General features: G+C 33.2%; 1 protein-coding gene across 4 annotated transcripts; it reads left to right on the top strand.

Moving 5' to 3' along the window:
- The first annotated feature begins 310 nt into the window (after positions 1-310).
- LOC148613320 (iron-sulfur cluster assembly factor IBA57, mitochondrial-like) lies at positions 311-9,023 on the top strand. Of its 4 annotated transcripts, none has more exons than XM_088586651.1 (7): positions 311-398; positions 3,317-3,576; positions 4,790-4,930; positions 5,112-5,295; positions 6,087-6,233; positions 6,617-6,716; positions 7,692-9,023. In XM_088586651.1, the coding sequence occupies exons 2-7, from the start codon at positions 3,349-3,351 to the stop codon at positions 7,909-7,911; spliced, it is 1,020 nt and encodes a 339-aa protein (XP_088442777.1). In that variant the 5' UTR covers positions 311-398; positions 3,317-3,348; the 3' UTR covers positions 7,912-9,023. The 4 variants fall into 4 exon arrangements, with proteins under 4 accessions (XP_088442777.1, XP_088442780.1, XP_088442779.1 ...); XM_088586654.1 differs by having other exon boundaries at positions 338-398; positions 3,329-3,576; XM_088586653.1 differs by lacking the exon at positions 311-398 and adding an exon at positions 405-547 and having other exon boundaries at positions 3,329-3,576.
- The last annotated feature ends 10,843 nt before the right edge of the window (positions 9,024-19,866 follow it).

The following is a 19,866-nucleotide window of genomic DNA, read 5'->3' as shown; positions in this document are numbered from 1 at the left end:
CGCCTGAATCCGCACTTGACAATAATACACATTTAACAGTATACTTAATTTTACACTGAGGTGAACATATGGTGATAAAGATAAAAAGGGGAAAAAATAAAGTTATATATGGAACAAATGTCAAAAATGAAAAATGGATGAAAAAAATTGTTTCATCTCGAAGTACCAGGTTTAGTGGGAATCTTTTCTCGTACCTTTTCCCAGGACCATTTTAATGAACTGTTTTCATCTCTCTCTACTACCAGGAAGTGCAATATAAAGTCTCTGGTGCTACTTACCATGAAGTGGCAAAAATAATAGAAAGGGAAGGTCGGATTTGGTTCGATTTAATTTAGCCGTTATGTACGTGATTATCTCCCTTGTCAAAATTTCATCGCAATATTATTTTCCCATTTGCGGTAAGAACGACCTTTCTCTATGGTATCCCCTTGTTTAAAGTTCTTAGACTGACATTTAACAAGAAAGAACTGGGAATATTCCATACTGTCTTTCTTTGCCTTGGTGCTGGTGGTGGAATGATCCGCATTTTTGCATATTGTCAGACCTGGTACTGCACTTACTTTCTTTAGTTGGCATATCCTGGTGTCAGCGGTTCTCGATAGCATAACAATGTTTTTTACCTGTCTGTTGAACTACGTATTAAATAGTTACAATTTTCAAGTCATTATATGAACTGATCTTTGTTTAAATATTCCCAGAAGATTGGCGAGATTGCATGTTTACATTGTGAGTTGATTGATTGACTGTTGCCAGTGTTGGGGTTTAACGCCTGAGCAGCAATATTGCAGCTATACACTGGCAATGAACATGAAATGGATGATAAAATAAACATGAAATGAAAAATTGGAAGGGACACAAGAAGATGGGGTCGGCAAATTTTGATTGCCAATGGAAATTGCACGACCCTGAACACCTCGGTCAGGGTCGTGCAATTTAGCCTCCTATGGTTGAACCCAATGGATGTTATTCCAATAGAATACCACAGAAAGGTTCTTTAATATGCAAGGAAAGTGGCATTTTTCCCAACATGATAAACCACTATGGTTTGCGGTCAAGTTTTCTATATTATGGCCTGATGACCCTAGCATCTAACATGCCATGGGTAACACATTCCATCTACTGAGGCACACAGCCCAATTGCTTTGTGGGTAGAGTGCCCTGGCCTGCTGGCCAGGGCTCTGAGCTCTATTTAATTGCCTTTTATGACAAGCTTAGTGCTGCTGGAGCCTATTCTTTTGGCACCCGGACCCACACAGCATTTACATTGTGAGAAAAACACATTTTAGTGTGGTGACCTATTAATGACTTTATGGGTACTACATCATCAGTTCTCAATAGGGATATGACTTTCGGTATGGAGGGCATGAGACATAATTTGAAAGTGGAAATAAAGAAAATAAATAATTCAATATATTTTCATTGATATTTCATATTTTCAGGGTCCATATATATCTTCCAGTGAATCTTATATTTTTTAATTTGCTATGATATGGTGTTCCAAGCATAGAAGCAAAGATATACATGGTTATTTGTATTATAATGCGCCAAAAAGAAATAGGCTTTTCATATTATTGCTATTCTATATCTCTTAAAACATTGATAAAGTCATGACTTTTTTTAAACATTTTTGGATAAGAAATACATGTATATGTATTAAAATGCAACCAGAACTGTGTGCCATACATTTTTCTTACAGACATAGCCATGCCTATTTCCCGACTATGCATGACCGCTGAATACAAAAATGTATATGACCTACCACTTTCAGTAAAAGTTTGTTTACTTAAAAATGTGTGTTGGGAGAGGTGAACACTTAAAAGTACTAACTTTTTGGGGTTTAAGAGAAAGGTAAAAGAAATGGTACTAAATTTTATTGATATTATACATACCTTTATATGCAACATGGCGTAATCAAAGCTCGATAGAAGCGAGGAAGTGTTCAGTAGGTTAATTCTTGGTGAATAGACGACATGTGCGATTTCGCATTTTATGTCAAATTGCCTATGCGCATTGCTATTGAGAACTTGTTACTATTGAGAACAGGTGAATGCACAATATATCTGTAATTGGTTATGATTCAAGGAACACTGGTGACATTGATGTAAAACTGTCAGTTTTGTATTTTCAAACTTTTTAAAGCCATTTAAAAAAAAAGGATGAAGATTCTTTCATAGTAGATAAACTTTGAATGTAAAGAATTTCAAGTCTAGCTTGATGCTGTGTAAAGTGGCCATTAAAATGACAATTTAATAATACCACAAGTTTTAAGGAAGATCAGGAAATAAAAGCACCATTTCGGCCTTTGAAGTGAGACACTTAGGGACAAGTGATATTTAATCCCAGGACACTTTATTTCCTATTCTAATACCTTCTGAAATCAAATTTTTTAAATTTCATATCTGTTAACACCCCCCTCCCCCCCTTTAGGAGGGAGCTCCATCTTTTTGGGTCAATCTTCCTCTTCAGTGATCAAATTTAAGGGGAAATACTTGCTAAATGCAAGTTGAAATTTCGATTTTGCTAGTAGAAATTAATTCTGTTTGCTAAAATTTGCTAGTGGAATTCTATATGTCACATAGGTAAAGTCCAGAAATAACCCAAAAAATTTAAATTTAGCGAGCATAAATTTTCAGTACTTGCTAAATTTAGCTAGTGGAAAAAATTTTGATATTCAATCCCTGCTCTTTGAGAAAGTCTCCGACCTGAGAGGCACAAATCTCCACTGTTCTCCCCAGAAACTCCCTCTAAGCAGAAGTATTGCACACATTATGTTCTGAATGGCTTATTAAAATGATATTAATTCAATGTTCATGTAACATAATAATCACTGAGAAACAATCAACAAATAATTAATCCATTTGTTAATAATTACTCAAATTTTGATTAAAAACCCTTAGTAGATTCACGAGATTATCATACATATGTAGATTTTATATCATTGTAGTTGGATTTCTATCAAAATTTTCCTTTTTTCTGCAAAAAAAGGTTGTAATGCTAAATCTCCCTCTCAGAAAAGCTGAAAAGAGTCAGAGCTCCCTCTTTGAACATTCAATCATTTGAGTGATTTTGTACTTGGTTCTCTATTTTAATAAATGTTGTACAAAAGTTTTTTTCACTCTATTTTGCATTGCTCACAGTAGCATCACTTGATGTTTTACATACATGTACATGTAAATCGCTCCTGGTGTAAGAAGAAAAACGAGGTGGTTGAAGATCCATATAAGGAATCCAGGATGCCCAGTCCATTTGCCCAGGTACAGTGTCAAACTGAAAAAAATTAATTATTGAAATGTTTTTTTGTTATAATGTTATACAGGTACTATTTTAGACATACAACCATGAAATAAGATGAGATTACTCATAAAAAGCCTTCAACATTTTTCCAAGTTACACAAAACTGGTATTATACTACAAAAATGCTGTTCCTCCACCTGGTCATTACATAGACTGAAAAGCAGAGGGTTGCTGAAGCTGACAGGAAGTGATGTCGTACCATTTCTCCAGGGTCTTGTCACTAATGATGTCACAGCTTTACATGGATGCCCTTCAATGTATTCAATGTTACTAAATGTCCAGGTAAAACTGTGAACAATTTTAATTTCTTGCTTCTGGGTATCAGTTTAATTTTGCTACTATTTATTTTTGTGACTAACACTCTCTTAACACGTAATTAATTATGTTGTAAGTATAAGTGTAAGTTTTTGGAAGATTACGGCAAAAAAAGAAAAAAATCAGAAACATGCTTGTCCAAATCTACCAATCAGACAATATAATTTCACTCAAGGATGCTCTCTCTATTTGAAAAGACCATTATTTAATCTCTGCATCACTGAATTTGCTTGGAAATTTTTTCAATAGAATACTAGAAAAAATGAGGTTTTTGATAAGAGTTGTCTGCCCTGGAAATATTCAAGTGCATTTCACTGTAATTGTAAATAAATTTACCAACATGAGATGAAACATTTTGTCTTTTTTTCCTTGAATCTAATGATGCAAATAGTCAAAAAGTCAAATTAAACTGTTTTTCAATGTTAATCACTGAGACTGACACTTAAGGACTTACTTTTATTGTATATTTTCAATGCAATATTACCATGATAACAAAAACAAATCCCCTAATTATAAGCTGGTTCAAGAAAATAGACAGACCTCTGGTTGGTTTGGAGTCAGAATAATGTGTTGTAGTTTAGTGATGTGCCTTCCTTTGGGTTGTTGTTCCTGTAACCTAAATATAGCATGTTAAAAATCCAGTTCAGCATGAAGGTCTAGTATAAAGGTCTGTTTTGAGTGACAGTCTCTGTAAGAATCAGGCAGTGGTTGAAACATGGTATGAAAAAACCCTTCACTTTGAAAGTGTAATTTGACAATTTGCACAATCAGAATCAAGAAAATAGGAGATTTTCTATATCATGTTGGTAAATTAAGTTATTATTTCATGGAAATGCACTGAAAATGGACATTTCAAGGGCAGATAATTCTGTCAAAAACCTCATTTTCCTAATATTCTATTGAAAAATTTCTGAGCAAAGCCAGTGATCTGAGGTCAAATAATAGTCTTTTTAAATAGAGAAAGTATCCTTGAGTGAAATTATAATGTCAGATCGGTGGGGTTTTGACATGCATGTTTCTGTTTTTCCCATTTTGCCTGATTCATACAAAAACTTACACTTAAGTTCTTTTTTATTTAAACAATGAAACTTTCATGGCACAGTTAAAGCCAAAAATGTGACTGTGTTGTCTATACATTTGTCTGATGTGAGTTTGGCAATGTGTTTTTTTTTTTTTTTAGGGCAGAGTGTTGTATGATTTGATATTATATAACAGTGGTACTGATGCGAAGTCTGAAGATTATGGAATCCTTATAGAGCATGATAGAAGTATCACACAAGAACTCACTAAAATCCTCAAACGTTATAAAATTAGGCGCAAGGTAATACATGTACTAAATGTAGGTCAATCATTTGACTTTTATGTAAACTGTAACAAATATAAATGAAATGTATATCAGAATTTTTTTTCTTGATTTATCCACACAGGTTGAAATATACAAAATCAAAATACTTGTTTACTGGAATGTTTAATCAGATAAATTTATCACATCTTTTCCTTAGGTAACCATATCAGACATAAGTGAAGAGTCCCATGTTTTTGCTGCACTCCCTGAAAACACTACAGAGCTCGATGAATCTTCTCTTTCTGTAGAACAGAAGAACCTCAGTAATATAGCAGAAGATCCCAGGTTAAATGTATTTGGAACAAGGATGGTAGCCCAGTCAGAAGATAAGGTTTTACAAAGTAAGTTCTGTAGAAAATGTGAATGTCACTGAAAGTGACAGAGTACATATGATGCTTTGCATTGTCAGATATAAAAATAGGAGATGAGGTATGATATCCAATGGGACAGTCATCCACCAAAATTCATACAACATACAAGTTAACTTCTACAGGTCACCACATGGTCTTCAGTGATGTACAAAACCCATACCACAGAGGTGTTACCTTATATGGATTTCCCGTATTTTTTTTTACAAATTTGATTGCAAGTTATGCTTTGTGGATTTTGAATATCTCCGTAGTATCGTTGTTAAAATTTCAGAAAGTACACGATTTTATGGATTATTTACATAGAATATGTTGAAAAATACAGATTGTCATCAAGTATTATAAACAGATATGATACCATAAAGCAAACTGTAAGAAGCTGTAAAACAAATGATGTAAAACTATTCATTAAAGAGGAAAAGCTACCTAATCTATATAGTAAAAATGCAAAACAAAAAACAAAAAACATGAAAAACAAGAACAAGCATTGGACTACAGGTTCCTGGCTTGGGACAGGCACATACAGTATGTGGCAGGGTTAAACATGTTTATCTGGTAGCAAGGAGATAAACAGTAAACAAGGTACAGTCCCTGAACCGATCAATGACGAATGATTGAATGATCGCTGACGGATCATTAAACAATGACAGGTGACCAAACTGATCACAGTCTTGTTCATGTATATTCAAGAATTTTTAATTGGAACTCCCGTGGTATAGGTTTATTTATCAGTTTGTTTTATATCATATGTATTTGATTTGTAGGTGTTTGTGGTGACACAGAATTGTTACCTTCATCAGAGGAGAGCTACCATGAAAGGAGATACAAACTTGGTATCAGTGAAGGGATAATAGATATTCCACCAGGAACTAGTTTCCCTCTGGAGAGTAACCTGGTTTACCTGAATGGAGGTTAGTAATATGTAGGGGTGGTGAGTTTTGGTAATGAGTTATGAAACTTGTATCGCTACCAAAATTATTCGAAACCCCCAATATTTATTTCATTTGAATATTGATGCATTTCTGTGTCCTGCAAATGACAATTTACCCTCTGATGAAACATGTTGGTATATAACAAACAATGTTTGATGCAACAACAAGTCATAGGAGATGAATAGACATACGTTCTTGCAGTACAAAGGGGAGCTCCCATTATGGCAGTACAAAGGGAAGTTTAGCTTCCATTATGGCATAAAAACTTGGATAAGATTTTGCTTGAGCAACATTTTTGTGAACTGAAAAAAAAACTTGGAAATCTTTCCATGATTTTTTAAAGCCTTTTCTGTATTTTTTAGTTTGTTTCCATAAGGGGTGTTACATTGGCCAAGAGTTAACGGCTAGAACATTTCATACTGGTGTAACCAGGAAACGTCTCATGCCATTAAAGTTTGATAGGTGAGAACTCTGGAAACGTCTCATGCCATTAATGATTGATAGGTGAGAAATCTGGAAACGTCTCATGCCATTAATGATTGATAGGTGAGAACTCTGGAAACAACTCATGCCATAACGTTTGATAGGTGAGAACTCAGGAAATGTCTCATGCCATTAAAGTTTGATAGATTAGTTCTCAGGAAACGTCTCATGCCATTAACGCTTGATAGGTGAGTACTCAGGAAACGTCTCATGCCATTAACGCTTGATAGGTGAGAACTCAGGAAATGTCTCTGCCATTAAAGCTGAGTAGGTGAGAACTCAGGAAACGTCTCATGCCATTAAAGTTTGATAGGTGAGAACTCAGGAAACTTCTCATGCCATTAACGCTTGATAGGTGACAACTCAGGAAACGTCTCATGCCATTAACGCTTGATAGGTGACAACTCAGGAAACGTCTCATGCTATTAATGATTGATAGGTGAGAACTCTGGAAACGTCTCATGTCATTAATGCTTGATAGGTGAGAACTCAGGAAACGTCTCATGCTATTAATGTTTGATAGGTAAGTACTCAGGAAACGTCTCATGCCATTAATGTTTGATTGGTGTGTACTCAGATCTTTGATCTTTTTTGGTTTACCAAAAATTCTTATAATATCTTCAGTAATGTGTCAGTCATTGCCCTATGCTCTTATTTTCAACAGAATTGTGATTATTTGTTGGATCCACAGATTTTTCAATTATGGTTTTAAATTGGTTTTTGTACAGCATATTTACTTACTACTTTCTTTTTCCTGGTATGTCATCCCTTGTATGGGGCGTAACTCCTGTAAAACTATATAACTGAATTTCAATATTTTTTTTAGTTGTAAATTTTAAAAGGAAAATAGTTACATTTTCAAAGGAAGATAATTTAACATAAAAGTTAATATGTTGGCAGTTGGGGATATCACTCTGATAGCTCACTCACAGTTTTTGTTTTCTTTATTTCAAGTGTGCCAAAAGGATTATCATCTGGAGACAATATTGTCAATCAAAATGGTAAATCAGTCGGTAAATTCAGGAAATCTGAGGGACGGTATGGATTGGGATTACTGAGAGTGGCTGAAATTAGTGGTCCTCTAACAATTACAAACACAGATGGACAGACATACAATGTGACTAGTGAGCCGCCATCATGGTGGCCCAAAAATGATGAAAAAGGTTATTTATGATATTGTTGAATTGTAATGTTGAATTAAATAAGACAAATAATAAATAATAGTTCTGTTTCCTACTAACCTACCTGCCATATTTTTTTGCGCCTAACCTTAAATTTTTTGCTCAACCACTGTTTAAGTTTACCGATACATTGCGTCCCATTAACTTAATGCAAAATTTTCTTGAATGATAAAACATACCAACCAACCTATTCTATTTTTTTTCTTGATGGTAGCAGGAAACAAGACTTCTAATTTTTTCTTGTGTAATCTTTCATGTTTATGTATATGTATGTGAATTGTGTACTTCCCTAAGACATATTGATATTGATAGCTACATGTATATTGTAAGGGCGATAGAAAAAAAATATTCTACAATTTTTGTAATGTCTAATAACCTTTCAGTTTTAAGTAATGCTTTGCAATTGGTAATTTTTGCATTATTTTGTATCATTCATAGACATTTGGTGTCCAATAGTTACCAAAAATGTCTATTGATTTAAGATGAAATCTCAAAGGGGTTTGTCAGTTGTAAGAAAGTACAATTCATTTTTTACTGAAGAAAATACAATGCATGTTCTAATTAAGTACCAGTCCAAATAAAATTCAGTCACTGCCTGTGTTAAGGTGATTCATTGTGTAGAAAAACCCATGGGACAAACAATGCTTCTTTGGTCTAGTTATTCTTCATTCTTATACATTGTATTACAATAGTCCTTTGTGTTTTAGATCTGTACTTTTGAGAAAACTACATTTTAACCTCCCACTTAAGTCACCCAAATCAAACCATATCAAGAACAATAACTCTTGCTAAGTGCTAATTTCATGTACAATCTGTATAAGCGCAACACTCAAATGAAAAACTAAGATTGTTTATCTGGTCAACAGCTGTTTCTGAAGAAGAAATAAAAGTGACTTTTGTGGGTGTTTGAGATGCATGAATCACCTCCTGTCTGATTTTTATGAAAACTGCTACTTAAGTAGAGGAAAGTTGATTAATTAAGCCATTTATGTAATTTTTTGCTCCTCTGCTTTGAGTGGCTGTAATGATATTTAAAGATAGTTTTGTTATGTTGTTTTGATAACTTATGTCAATAAATTTGGAAAAAAAAAGGAATTTTGGTTTTTAGTTGAAACAATCTGTTAAGATGTTGCAATTTAAAAAAGAATATTATTACTGACCCAGTGGTTACTTTTTCTGTCCATGGGTCAGATGATGAAACCCTTCCTCCCAGACGATTTTTTCAGACCTACAAGGCTACATGGGTTGATACATATACACTAAACACATAAATATACCTGTTTGTCAAAAAAGTAGGCCAAGGTCATTTCAGAATATATAGTTATGATATATATTTTGGTTGTATGTCACAGTTAAATTCTTTTGTCTTTTTTCTAATCGATTTTTGCTGTCTATAGACATTTTAAGTACGTGTTTGTGTGTGTGTGTGTGTGTGTGTGTATATATCACAAAAATCAATAGTGGTATGGAACCTAATGGTACATTTTTATAGATGCAATAGATATATATATATATATATATATATATATATATATATATATATATATATATATATATATATATATATATCTATTGCATCTATAGCATCTATAAAAATGTACCATTAGGTCAATAGTGGTATGGAACCTAATGGTACATTTTTATAGATGCAATAGATATATATATATATATATATATATATATCTATTGCATCTATAGCATCTATAAAAATGTACCATTAGGTTCCATACCACTATTGATTTTTAGGGTTATGACATTAACTGATTAGGAATTAGGTCCCGAAATGGAACCACAAATCAAGTATTTTCCTAGTATCCGCACAATAACCTATGTTATTACAACCATATGTATTAAATAAAAACAACTTTATTTAAAAAAAAAGTAATTTACCTTTTTCTACATATTTAAAAGTTGCAGAAACAATGCTAACGTAGTTGGTCGTTAGGGATTACAGAAGTTAAGAATGGAAGTTTTATTATCTCCATACTTGCATGTAAAATCAAAGCTAAACAATTGCCAAATATCGTTAAGAAATACTGAAGCGTGACCAATGAAAATATTCAAACTCGTCAAAGGCAAAATACATGGACAGAACGTAGAAAAGGAAACAGACTACATACATACATACTGTAGTGAACTGAATAAAATAAATTATGTATGAAACTGAAGACAAGAAAACTAGACGTAACACACAAAGAACCCCAAATCATTAGCAATATGAAATAAAAAAATCTGGAGTGACATCAGGTGTTCTGGAAGGGTATACATGATTTCCACCAGCGGCATCCGTCACATTGCAAACGAGTGTAATCCGGTAATAGTCAAGCAACAGCAATGCAACTCCCCAACACGAGTCACAAAGGGGTCCCGTCAAAATGAAGTATGGAAAAGTTGGAAGGTGGAAAGTTATTCGAAATAGATCGGTTCTATACAGCAAACTTTTAGAACTTTTAAAAATGTCAAAGGATATCAGTATCGTTACTGTGCGATAGCCTGTCTTACATATGTAAATTGAATGCGGTAAGATTTTACAATTAAAAAATAACATTCTCTGAAATTGGACCTTTAATTTCTCAATAATCGCTGTATTCTGGTACCTACAAATGTACGTGTAACGATTGAAAACAGAATGTCACCTGTCTCGTTTTCAACAGTACGAATCGAGATAAGTGGAGAAAATGGTAGTCATGACTGATACACATTGTGTAATAAAACAGAGCTCAACTGAAAAAGAAAGGAAAGGACAATCTGTAATGTCTTATTTTTTTCTTCATACGGCTCCCATTTTAATGAAATAATAGTTTGAGGTGACTTTTTAAAAATCAGAAATCTCGGAATCTTTTCATTTGTCATTTTTTGGTGTTAACCCAAAAAGAATAAGTTGTTAATTATAATAAAAACAGAACGCTTCTAGCCTCGAGTTCTATATATTTTTAACGTAGTTATTTTAACCAAACCCTATTAGAAAGCTAAACATTTTCGTGTTTTTCAATAATCAATATTTAAATAGTCCTATCTTGCTTAACATCATAATTAATGGTCAAATACACCCATTTGTCTTATATAGTTATTCTATCAACCCCACCTATATTGTTCAACGTGTCATAGTTTTCGTTTCCTCTTTCGTCTACCCCGGACTTGACTTTTTATGAGCAACTCGGCGGGTGTTTCTAGAAAAGTAGAGGACGCTTACCCTACCGGTGCACCTGGCCCATGCTCCAAGTTTTTAGTGGAGTTCGAGTTGCTCATTTGCTTTTGTTACTTTGTATGTATGATTTTAGTTACTTTATGTTCTTTTTTGTCTGTTTTTGCGTGTCTGGTCTTTGTTCTTGGATTACATTCTTTTGATTACCGCTATAACCTTGGTTTCCTTGATTACTCTCTTACATTGGCAACAATTTTCAAAGGTTTTTACCGTATTTGACTGTTTACTATTTCTGTCATTCTGAGCTAGCACTGCATTTATAGTTTAGTAAACTTTATTTTATTTTAACGGTTTCCGTAACTAATCCCTTGCAGGTCTAGCTTCTGTTGATGTAAAAGTCGGTTTAAATGAGATGCAATTTCTTTTATCTAACATTGATATTTGGGTCGTATTAAGGCTAAGCTACTGAAGGAAGAGCATACTTTTTTCTCGATTGATCAAAATGAAGTTTTCTATTATAGACGTCGTTATAGTAAACGTTCTGAAATAACCCGCATTTACATTTTTTGGGGAATTCATCAAACGCAATTATAATCAGTCAGATGACACAATTTGATTAAATCAAAATTATCATTGACTGATAACATGACCTCCACAATATGATATCAAGCCCATAACTAGAAGTTCTCACTCCTATTTTTGCGAAAACATTTTTTCAGATCGTAGCAATGCTTTTCGTGGTTTTAATTTGCGTACTTGTAATTTCTCAAGGGTTCTTACTTCAGGAAGCAAACAATTCACTTACTGGACAACAGACGTTGACGGAGTATTATGGAGACAAGTAAAAAATACAACATGAAATAGAAGGGAATACCCAGAAAGCCATTATGTACCACGAACCGCAGGAGAGAAGTCTAAATTTCCTCGCATCACAGGTTCAGAATACACTTGACTAATTTGAACAAAAATTACAAGATAAGACAACTGCAAATTTATGTCTTGCTTTGGAACAAAAGTACAAAGAGAACGCGAAGAAAAATATAGCAGATTGATTAATACGACTTATAAATTGCAACAGGACTGGAACAAACTTCAAAAGGAAAAACACGGCTGGAAAACCAGTCAATTCAACAAAAATATATGGACCTTTCACAACTAAAGAACTTGAACCAACTTCAATCTATACAAGAAATACAATAGAAAACGGAAAATATTGACAATAAACTGAAATCATTAGCTAACACTGAGCAAGCCAGAAGCCAAGATTTCTTAGTCTGTACCACAAAATTCAGGAATTAGAAACAACAACACGACTCGATTCATTAAGGGAAAATCATAACCAGACTGCCGTTGTTGTCGTCATCCATTTTCCGTAGACAAATGGTGTCCACAAAATAACAAGAGTCAATGTGTATGTATCAAAATGACATAGGATTTATTTTTGGGGTATCCCCTGACCAGTTGGTACAAAGGGGTCCAGAAATGTTTTTATTTTTCCATATAATAGCTTGGATCAAAGTGAATGGGCCATTTAGAAATTGCACCACACGTATCCATATTACAGTAGTTAGGCCATGGTTGATTTTATGGGTTTTGACCATGTTTGTGAATAAGTTGCAATAATATGTATCTGTTTTCTATAAAATAATGAGGGTTTTATTGTATCAAAGTTAATAAATCTACCACAAGTCTCTATATATTAACAGCAATGGTGCTATTGAATGTTATGGATTATGACAGTAACCAAACATAAACATGATCTTTAATTTTGTACAAGAAACTTCTAATTGTATTTGATTGGAGTTTTTTTTAATATAACCAGAATATGTTTGGTGAATATGTCAAATATTAATCAAGGACACCAAGATTCAAAAGAAAAAAAACAACCGACCGTGATGAATGTCAACCCGAGGCCACCAATTGTCTTGAACGACGAGGAAACCCTCACACCACACAGCAGGGTGCATCTGGCCCCAAAGATCATTATAAACAGGTACAGCGAAAGTGTTGCCCCTATATACTTAAGTAACATAAGAATTAACAATATATATATTTTAGCTTTTGATATGGGAGATGTTTATTTTTTGTTGACCAGAACTACTTCTATTAAAAATGATTGCATATTTAAAACCAATGCTTAAAAATATATATGTGTACGTAAATGCATGTTGTGCTTTATGATAAAATTTGATTGACATGTTGTTGATATCACTACTTTTGATTTCATATTTTGCAAATATTTGCAAAGACATGGTACATGTAAGACAAAATCTAAAGTACCTGGCCACATAAAATTCAGACACTGCCCATGGTAAAGTGATTCATGGTTAAGAAAAACACACCAAAGAAACGACGCTTTTTAAGGCTATAGGCTATACTTTCTTATAACATTACCATTTCTGCACTCAGAAAGTTTTATTTCAAAAGCACAACAACCAAACGAAAAGACTGTTTATGTAATTGTTTCTGAACAAGAAATTCAACTGAATTTGCTGGGTTTTTGAATGTATGAATCACTTTCTGCCTGAGTTTTAGGAAGACTGCTACTTAAATACCGAATATTTTCACGGAAAGCAACTATTTATATATTAATGTCAATCCAATATAATGAAAGTCTACATATTTCGTGTATTAACTACAATGGGATGACAATACAAAAAGCCAAAAGACCGTTCTAAGGCACGACAGTTGATTTTGACAGTACTCTTTTCTGTGGAGGGTTGGACTCTCATGCATATTATACAATGTACACTGTGAACTATTTCACTTGTAGAATGTTTTAACCTGAAATGTTTGAATATAAAAAGCCATTTACTCATTAAAACTCAAACGAGTCCTGCGGAATCGTTGTTTATATATGTTAACTCGTAGAAAGCGTGGCATATATAATATTTGGCATACAAAGTAATTGCAGTTAAAGAACGACTTGACCATTGTACGGGGAGTCTGATCAGTTACAAAATCCCTTAACTCATTGGCCAGGTCAGATATATTGTATTCAACTCCCTGGCAGTGCATTGTTTTAACTTCGAAAAATGGATAAAAGGGGTCCGGTGTTGTGTTTTAACATATTAACCGGACGAGTGAGCAATTATTATGATGTTTTTTGTTGATGGAGTTTAATTTGCTTGAGTCATCTTTCGTATAAAAGAAGTGGCACCAAAGTTCCTCTTTAAGCCTGACCACTATTTGAAGTAGATGTAGAACAATAATTACATTTGAAATATCCATTCCGACACCTCCAAGAAGTTTTTAAGAGAAATGTTACAACACATCAGCTACCGGTATATCAGGCGTGGAAGGGTAATATCAGTAGTCAATATTTGCCAAATAAGTTCCAAAATCACATTTTTGACTCCTGCAATATACGGAACGTTTTTGTTATCCTGGAGTTCGGGGATCTAAACTCACGTAAAATAAATTTACTGGATAAAAAAAAAATCATGTTCAGTGTGTAATATAAAAACAGGACACGCACAGTACACTACAGGCCCCCAAAAGCCTGAATCGCTCACCTGGCTCGATAAACAACATTCTATTTTTATAAAAATGGCCATGTTTTTTCTTGAATAAAAATTCCTAACGATCATACTTAAGGACCAATAAATTTTTATTAAAATGTGTCCAGTAGTTTCTCAGGAGAATATTTTAAAGTAAATACATTAAAATACAAAAAAGGATGTTTAGGATAGGCAATAATTCCAACATGGCAAACATATTTTACCACAGATAAATCCAATCATGATGTGCATTTTATCCGCTCGAGAAAATCGAAAAATCCGTTCAAATACATTTGTTACGTTCTTAAAACAACACTCATTGAACCCCTAACATCATGACATAATTTTTGACTGCTTATAGTGTAAAAAGTCTGGTGAGAAAATTTCCCGTACTTTTCAGTAGTAGAACATAACTAAACTTTAAGTATTTATACCTCAATTGACAAATTTTTATTTGCGCTTTTATTGTCAAATACAGTTTCTACGAGATCTAATGAAGGATTTCTAATCAAACGATGTTTGGGATTAAGAAATGCATGGATCACTAGCCATAAGCTCCAGTCTTGTTTCAGGCTGTACTTTAGAATTTAAGCCAGCTACAATTCACACAAGAACAACAAAAATTGCAGGGTATTGACAAAATTGACATTTTTCGCCAACACTCAAGTTGTTATGTAGCATAAAGTTGATAACTTAGAATTGTTTTTTAAATTCCTTAACCAGAATCTGTATAGAAAAGACTTCATTTATATATGAATTCGAAGCTTGTTAATATGTATATTAGAATATCAGTCAACAATGGTAGGTGGGCTAGTTGCTAGACCAAGGTCGTTTGTTTAGTCTAGATATTTTTTTCAGCTCCAAAACCGATACAGCTATAAATATTGGCGATCTCCCCGAAAACAAAGGAACACATTATATCAGTAACGCTGTGAGAATATCATCATACTTCTATTCTACTGAGCATAAATTGTTTTATATTGGTTAAAAAACCGAGTCCTTGCTTTTCTGACATTTATCAAAATACATTTTGTATTGAAAAAAGATTATTCAGTATGAAGTTATTAATTTTATCTTGGTATAAAAAGAATTGAAAGTAATCGCGTTTCTATATTTACAACACGACCTTGTCGAAAACAATCCCTTTTATCTTCTTTGAAGTGAATGCCCAGCATTGTGTGAATTGCAACGAGTAAAGTAAGCTACTCTGAAAGATACAATGTTAAGACTGCTTGTGAGAAACTGTCAGTAAAAGTAATTTAAATTTGATCTCTCAGCAATGGTATCGTTTTTAATAAATTGAGAACGCAAAGATATGGACCCGAAAACAGTCGCCTAATTTTTGTATCAATTTCTATAACATTTATAGTCATGCGTCCCAGTGCTTCAATCAAGGTTCCAGGTTATGACTGTAATCAAAATATATTTGTAATCTGAATTTGGCAGTGTGCACATTATGGTCATATATTGTCCAGTTGATAAGTGAATAAGATGTTAAATGTATGGTTCTAGAAAAGTAAAGGACATTTACCCTACTAAACAAAACCGTACAATATGCACGTACACTTACTGGGCCCTGATTAATAATCCCTGTTTTTTTGTGGAGTCCGGGATGCTAATTCATTCCTTAGATGTCGTGCTCATTTTTCAAGTTAATTGATGTTGTTTTTCTTTTTGTAATGGTCTTGCACGTGGATATTGGATATCCTGTTTCTCGTACCAATAGTTATTAACTAATTGCTTTTATTTTTACTTTCGTAGTGTAAGAGATTGTAGTTGTAGCGCTAGAATGTTAGAATAGTACCATAATATTTTTTTTCACGAATATCATATATACACGTGTATGTGAATCGTTAGGTAGGTGGTGCGTCCAGGGGAGGTTTCCCGGGGAGGGGGGGGGGGCGGTTTGGAACTCGGTTTTTGTTGAAAGTTTGGTTTATTTTCCCGAAGACGCTTGGTAAAAGTGAGCCAGGAAATCCCTTTTTATCTAGAACCCACCTTTCCACTTTTCAAAATGTCTGGATCGGTCCCTGGAGGAAATCAATCGAAAACTTCCACATTCCTGATACTAGATCTATTACTACCTTTTCTCTGATGTCTATCAAAAGCCCTGGGAAAATGTATAAGAGTATAACGTTTCAACATGAAAGGGGAAGTAATAGAGATAAAAGCTTTTGACATGCTCTACACATGTACAGGACAGTTAACTGGCGAAGAAGCTTTAATTTTAGAAAGCCCATACTTGTTGTTAGAACTAGCATTCTATTTGATTCCTTTCATTAACCTATTAAGTAGCAGTCTTTATAACAATCAGATAGGAGGCGATTCATGCATGTCAAAAACCCATCGAATTCAGAATCAGTTACAGACCGCATAACCAGTCACAGTTTTTCATTTGGGTGTTGCACTTTTGAGATAAATATTATATAGATTGTACATGAAATGTGCACTTTACAAAAGTTATCGTTCTTGATTTGGCTTCATTTGGTTGATTATAGTAAGACATGAATGCATGATTTTCTAAAAAGTGCAGATCTGAATGCAGAAAAGATTGTTGTTCTGGGAAAGTATAGCATATGTAGACTGAAAAAGCATCGTTTGTTTGGTGGGTTTTTCTTTACCATTGGCAGTGTCTGAATTGTATGCGGACTGGTACTTAATACAACTCGATATTGGACAGAATCATTAACTACATAAAAATTACACTATTTCGATGGATTCAGTTTCTTTGTTCAACATTAAAGACATTCTTTTATTAAAGACAGAAATAAGCGAATTTGTTGAATGCATAGATATCCATGTCGACGCCTTAAAAAAAAGAATCCATGCTGCTCAAACATTTACCAAGCTATTAATTACAAACACATCTATGTCATAGCGAAAAGATGTAAACTGCATATCATGACGGCAAAAATGAAAGTGTATTATATTTATTTTAAAGTATGACCTTGTCAAAACACTATCTCTTTTATCCAACTCTGAGTAAATAGAAACATATTAAAGGCATATCAATGAGTAAGGGTGGCTACTCAGTCAGATATTATGTTAACAAACTACGTGTGGGGAATACAACTTTTTCATAAGTCATTCAAATTTATGAAACTACATTTTCACCGATATATCACTTGTTTTTGTCCTCCTTTTATCATGAGACACTGCGTGAGTAAAGATTTTGATGTTTTTGAAAGTGTCGACCAAATGATTAGGCGTTATTTGGGTTTATATTTATTAATGAATTGTTTGGAAACTCATGTTAGATAAATATTGATATAGAAAGGATAAAATAAACACACGAAAAACTTTATGTTTCAGAGTTTAGGTTTCAGTTTATAAAGTTACTTTTCGTAGTCAGGGGTTAAAATAAGTAGAATTTTGAACAGCATGTTGCTGTTTCTTTACATTGTATAGCTTTAAATGCAGGTGAAGACCTACATGAATACCTGATGAATTTATTAATATCATAAACCTTTTGAAAACTCGTCTAACTTCAATCACAGTTACAGACACATAACCAGTATTAGTAAGCCGTTCCGTTGTCGCACTTTTGAGATAATAATATACAGAGTGTATGATAATGAAACTTTGCAAGAGTTATCATTCTTGATTTGGTTTATTAAGAAGTTCTATGATTTGGTTTATTAAGATGTTCTATGATTTGGTACTTAACAGCAAATTTTACATGGTTAACTCAGTTTACACTCCAACAAAGTATTTTTTAAAACACTTCACACTGCTTTAAAAAGTTATTACTTTTGTACTGAATGTAAATATATTATACGTACTAAATGTAAATATATTATACGTACTGAATGTAAATATATTATACGTACTGAATGTAAATATATTATACTATGTATTACTATTATGTTTAATATTATGTATTAGGCGACGCAAAGTACTTCAAAATGTGAGATCTTGCAAGGTAGCATCTTTATCAAGTTTATGGGGGATTTACGACTTATCAAATTTATGATTATCATGTCATATTTTTTATGATGAGGCTATCTTTAAATCTACTTCTACTTCCTGTTTTTACAGCACAAGCAATATAGGTTCGTAGATGCTTATCACAGAGAAGAACCGCACGAGTCACCTGTTTACATTCATAATCAAGGTGCCAAAAGGATATAATTTTCAAATAAATACTTAATTTCCATCTCAGTTATCTTATCTTGATATCTAGATACCATCTCACTTGAGGAACAGCATGTGTACTTTCGTTTTGAACACTTAATTAACCTGAAATTTTTATAAATAATAACATTAATCTTGCTATTAAAGCGCCACAGTAATGATCATGATAAGGAAACTGTAACAAACACTAAGACATAACATTTAAGGACGTTTGGAAGAGGATGAAAGAAAGATAATTTCATTTCTAATTCTAAAGATGTATCTTCTTGTTTTATCTTTCAATTTCAATATATACATAATTCTTGGATTAAAGAATGTATATATATTTATATTTCAGATGCATGAAGAATTTAACGTGTTTATGTTCATCATCATTCTAACATGGGTGCGCCCAGTCCTTGAATGATGTTTAACTTCTTACTCCATGCCAATCTGTGGGTTTTGGAAATAGGAATGTGGGATATGGTAATAGCGAATTGAGAGAATACGGAATCATTTCAAAATATTTCTGTATCTTTTAAAAGATACTATAAGTTAATTGTTTGCCAATTAAAAGATGTATATTCATAGGATAATGTAATTAAGTAACAATGATAAAAAAGCGAAATTGGGATTTACTTCGAATGAGAGTTCCTATGCTATGAAAAATGAGCAAATTACTGTAGGGAAAAGGGGAATTATACACGATGTAAGCTGGAAGTTCATATAATAAAATAACTATTCGGTGTGATATTTTTGGCTTTAAACATGGTTTCAAAGATTCGAGTTAAAATGTTACATTCAATTCTATTAGGATAGAGGTAAAGCATATACGTAATCTTTTGTATCTATATCGACCTCTTCCTGTTTTTTTCATATATATGAGCGTATTCATTTTTGCATTTCACGTCATAAAGTGGTACTACTTTTTTTTAATATGCGCTTTAGATGCATTTAATATTCATCATACTTAAGAATCTGTCTTTACAAATATCGGACAGAAAGTGATGTATGCATTTAAAAAAAATCACCAAATTTATTTTATTTCTCATTCAGAAACACTGACAGACCACATAATCACTTTTGAATAAACCAGTCTTCATGGTGCAAGTGGATACACCATAACGATCCACGAGTTTATGATGACGACCATAAGACTTCTGTAGTGATGACTTCAATCTTGTAGCAAC

This window comes from Perna viridis, chromosome 6 (assembly GCF_037379345.1).
Source record: "Perna viridis isolate PV_CMFRI_1.1 ecotype Kerala chromosome 6, ASM3737934v1, whole genome shotgun sequence".
Lineage (NCBI taxonomy): Eukaryota > Metazoa > Mollusca > Bivalvia > Mytilida > Mytilidae > Perna > Perna viridis.
This window is presented reverse-complemented; position numbering and strand designations above follow the sequence as displayed.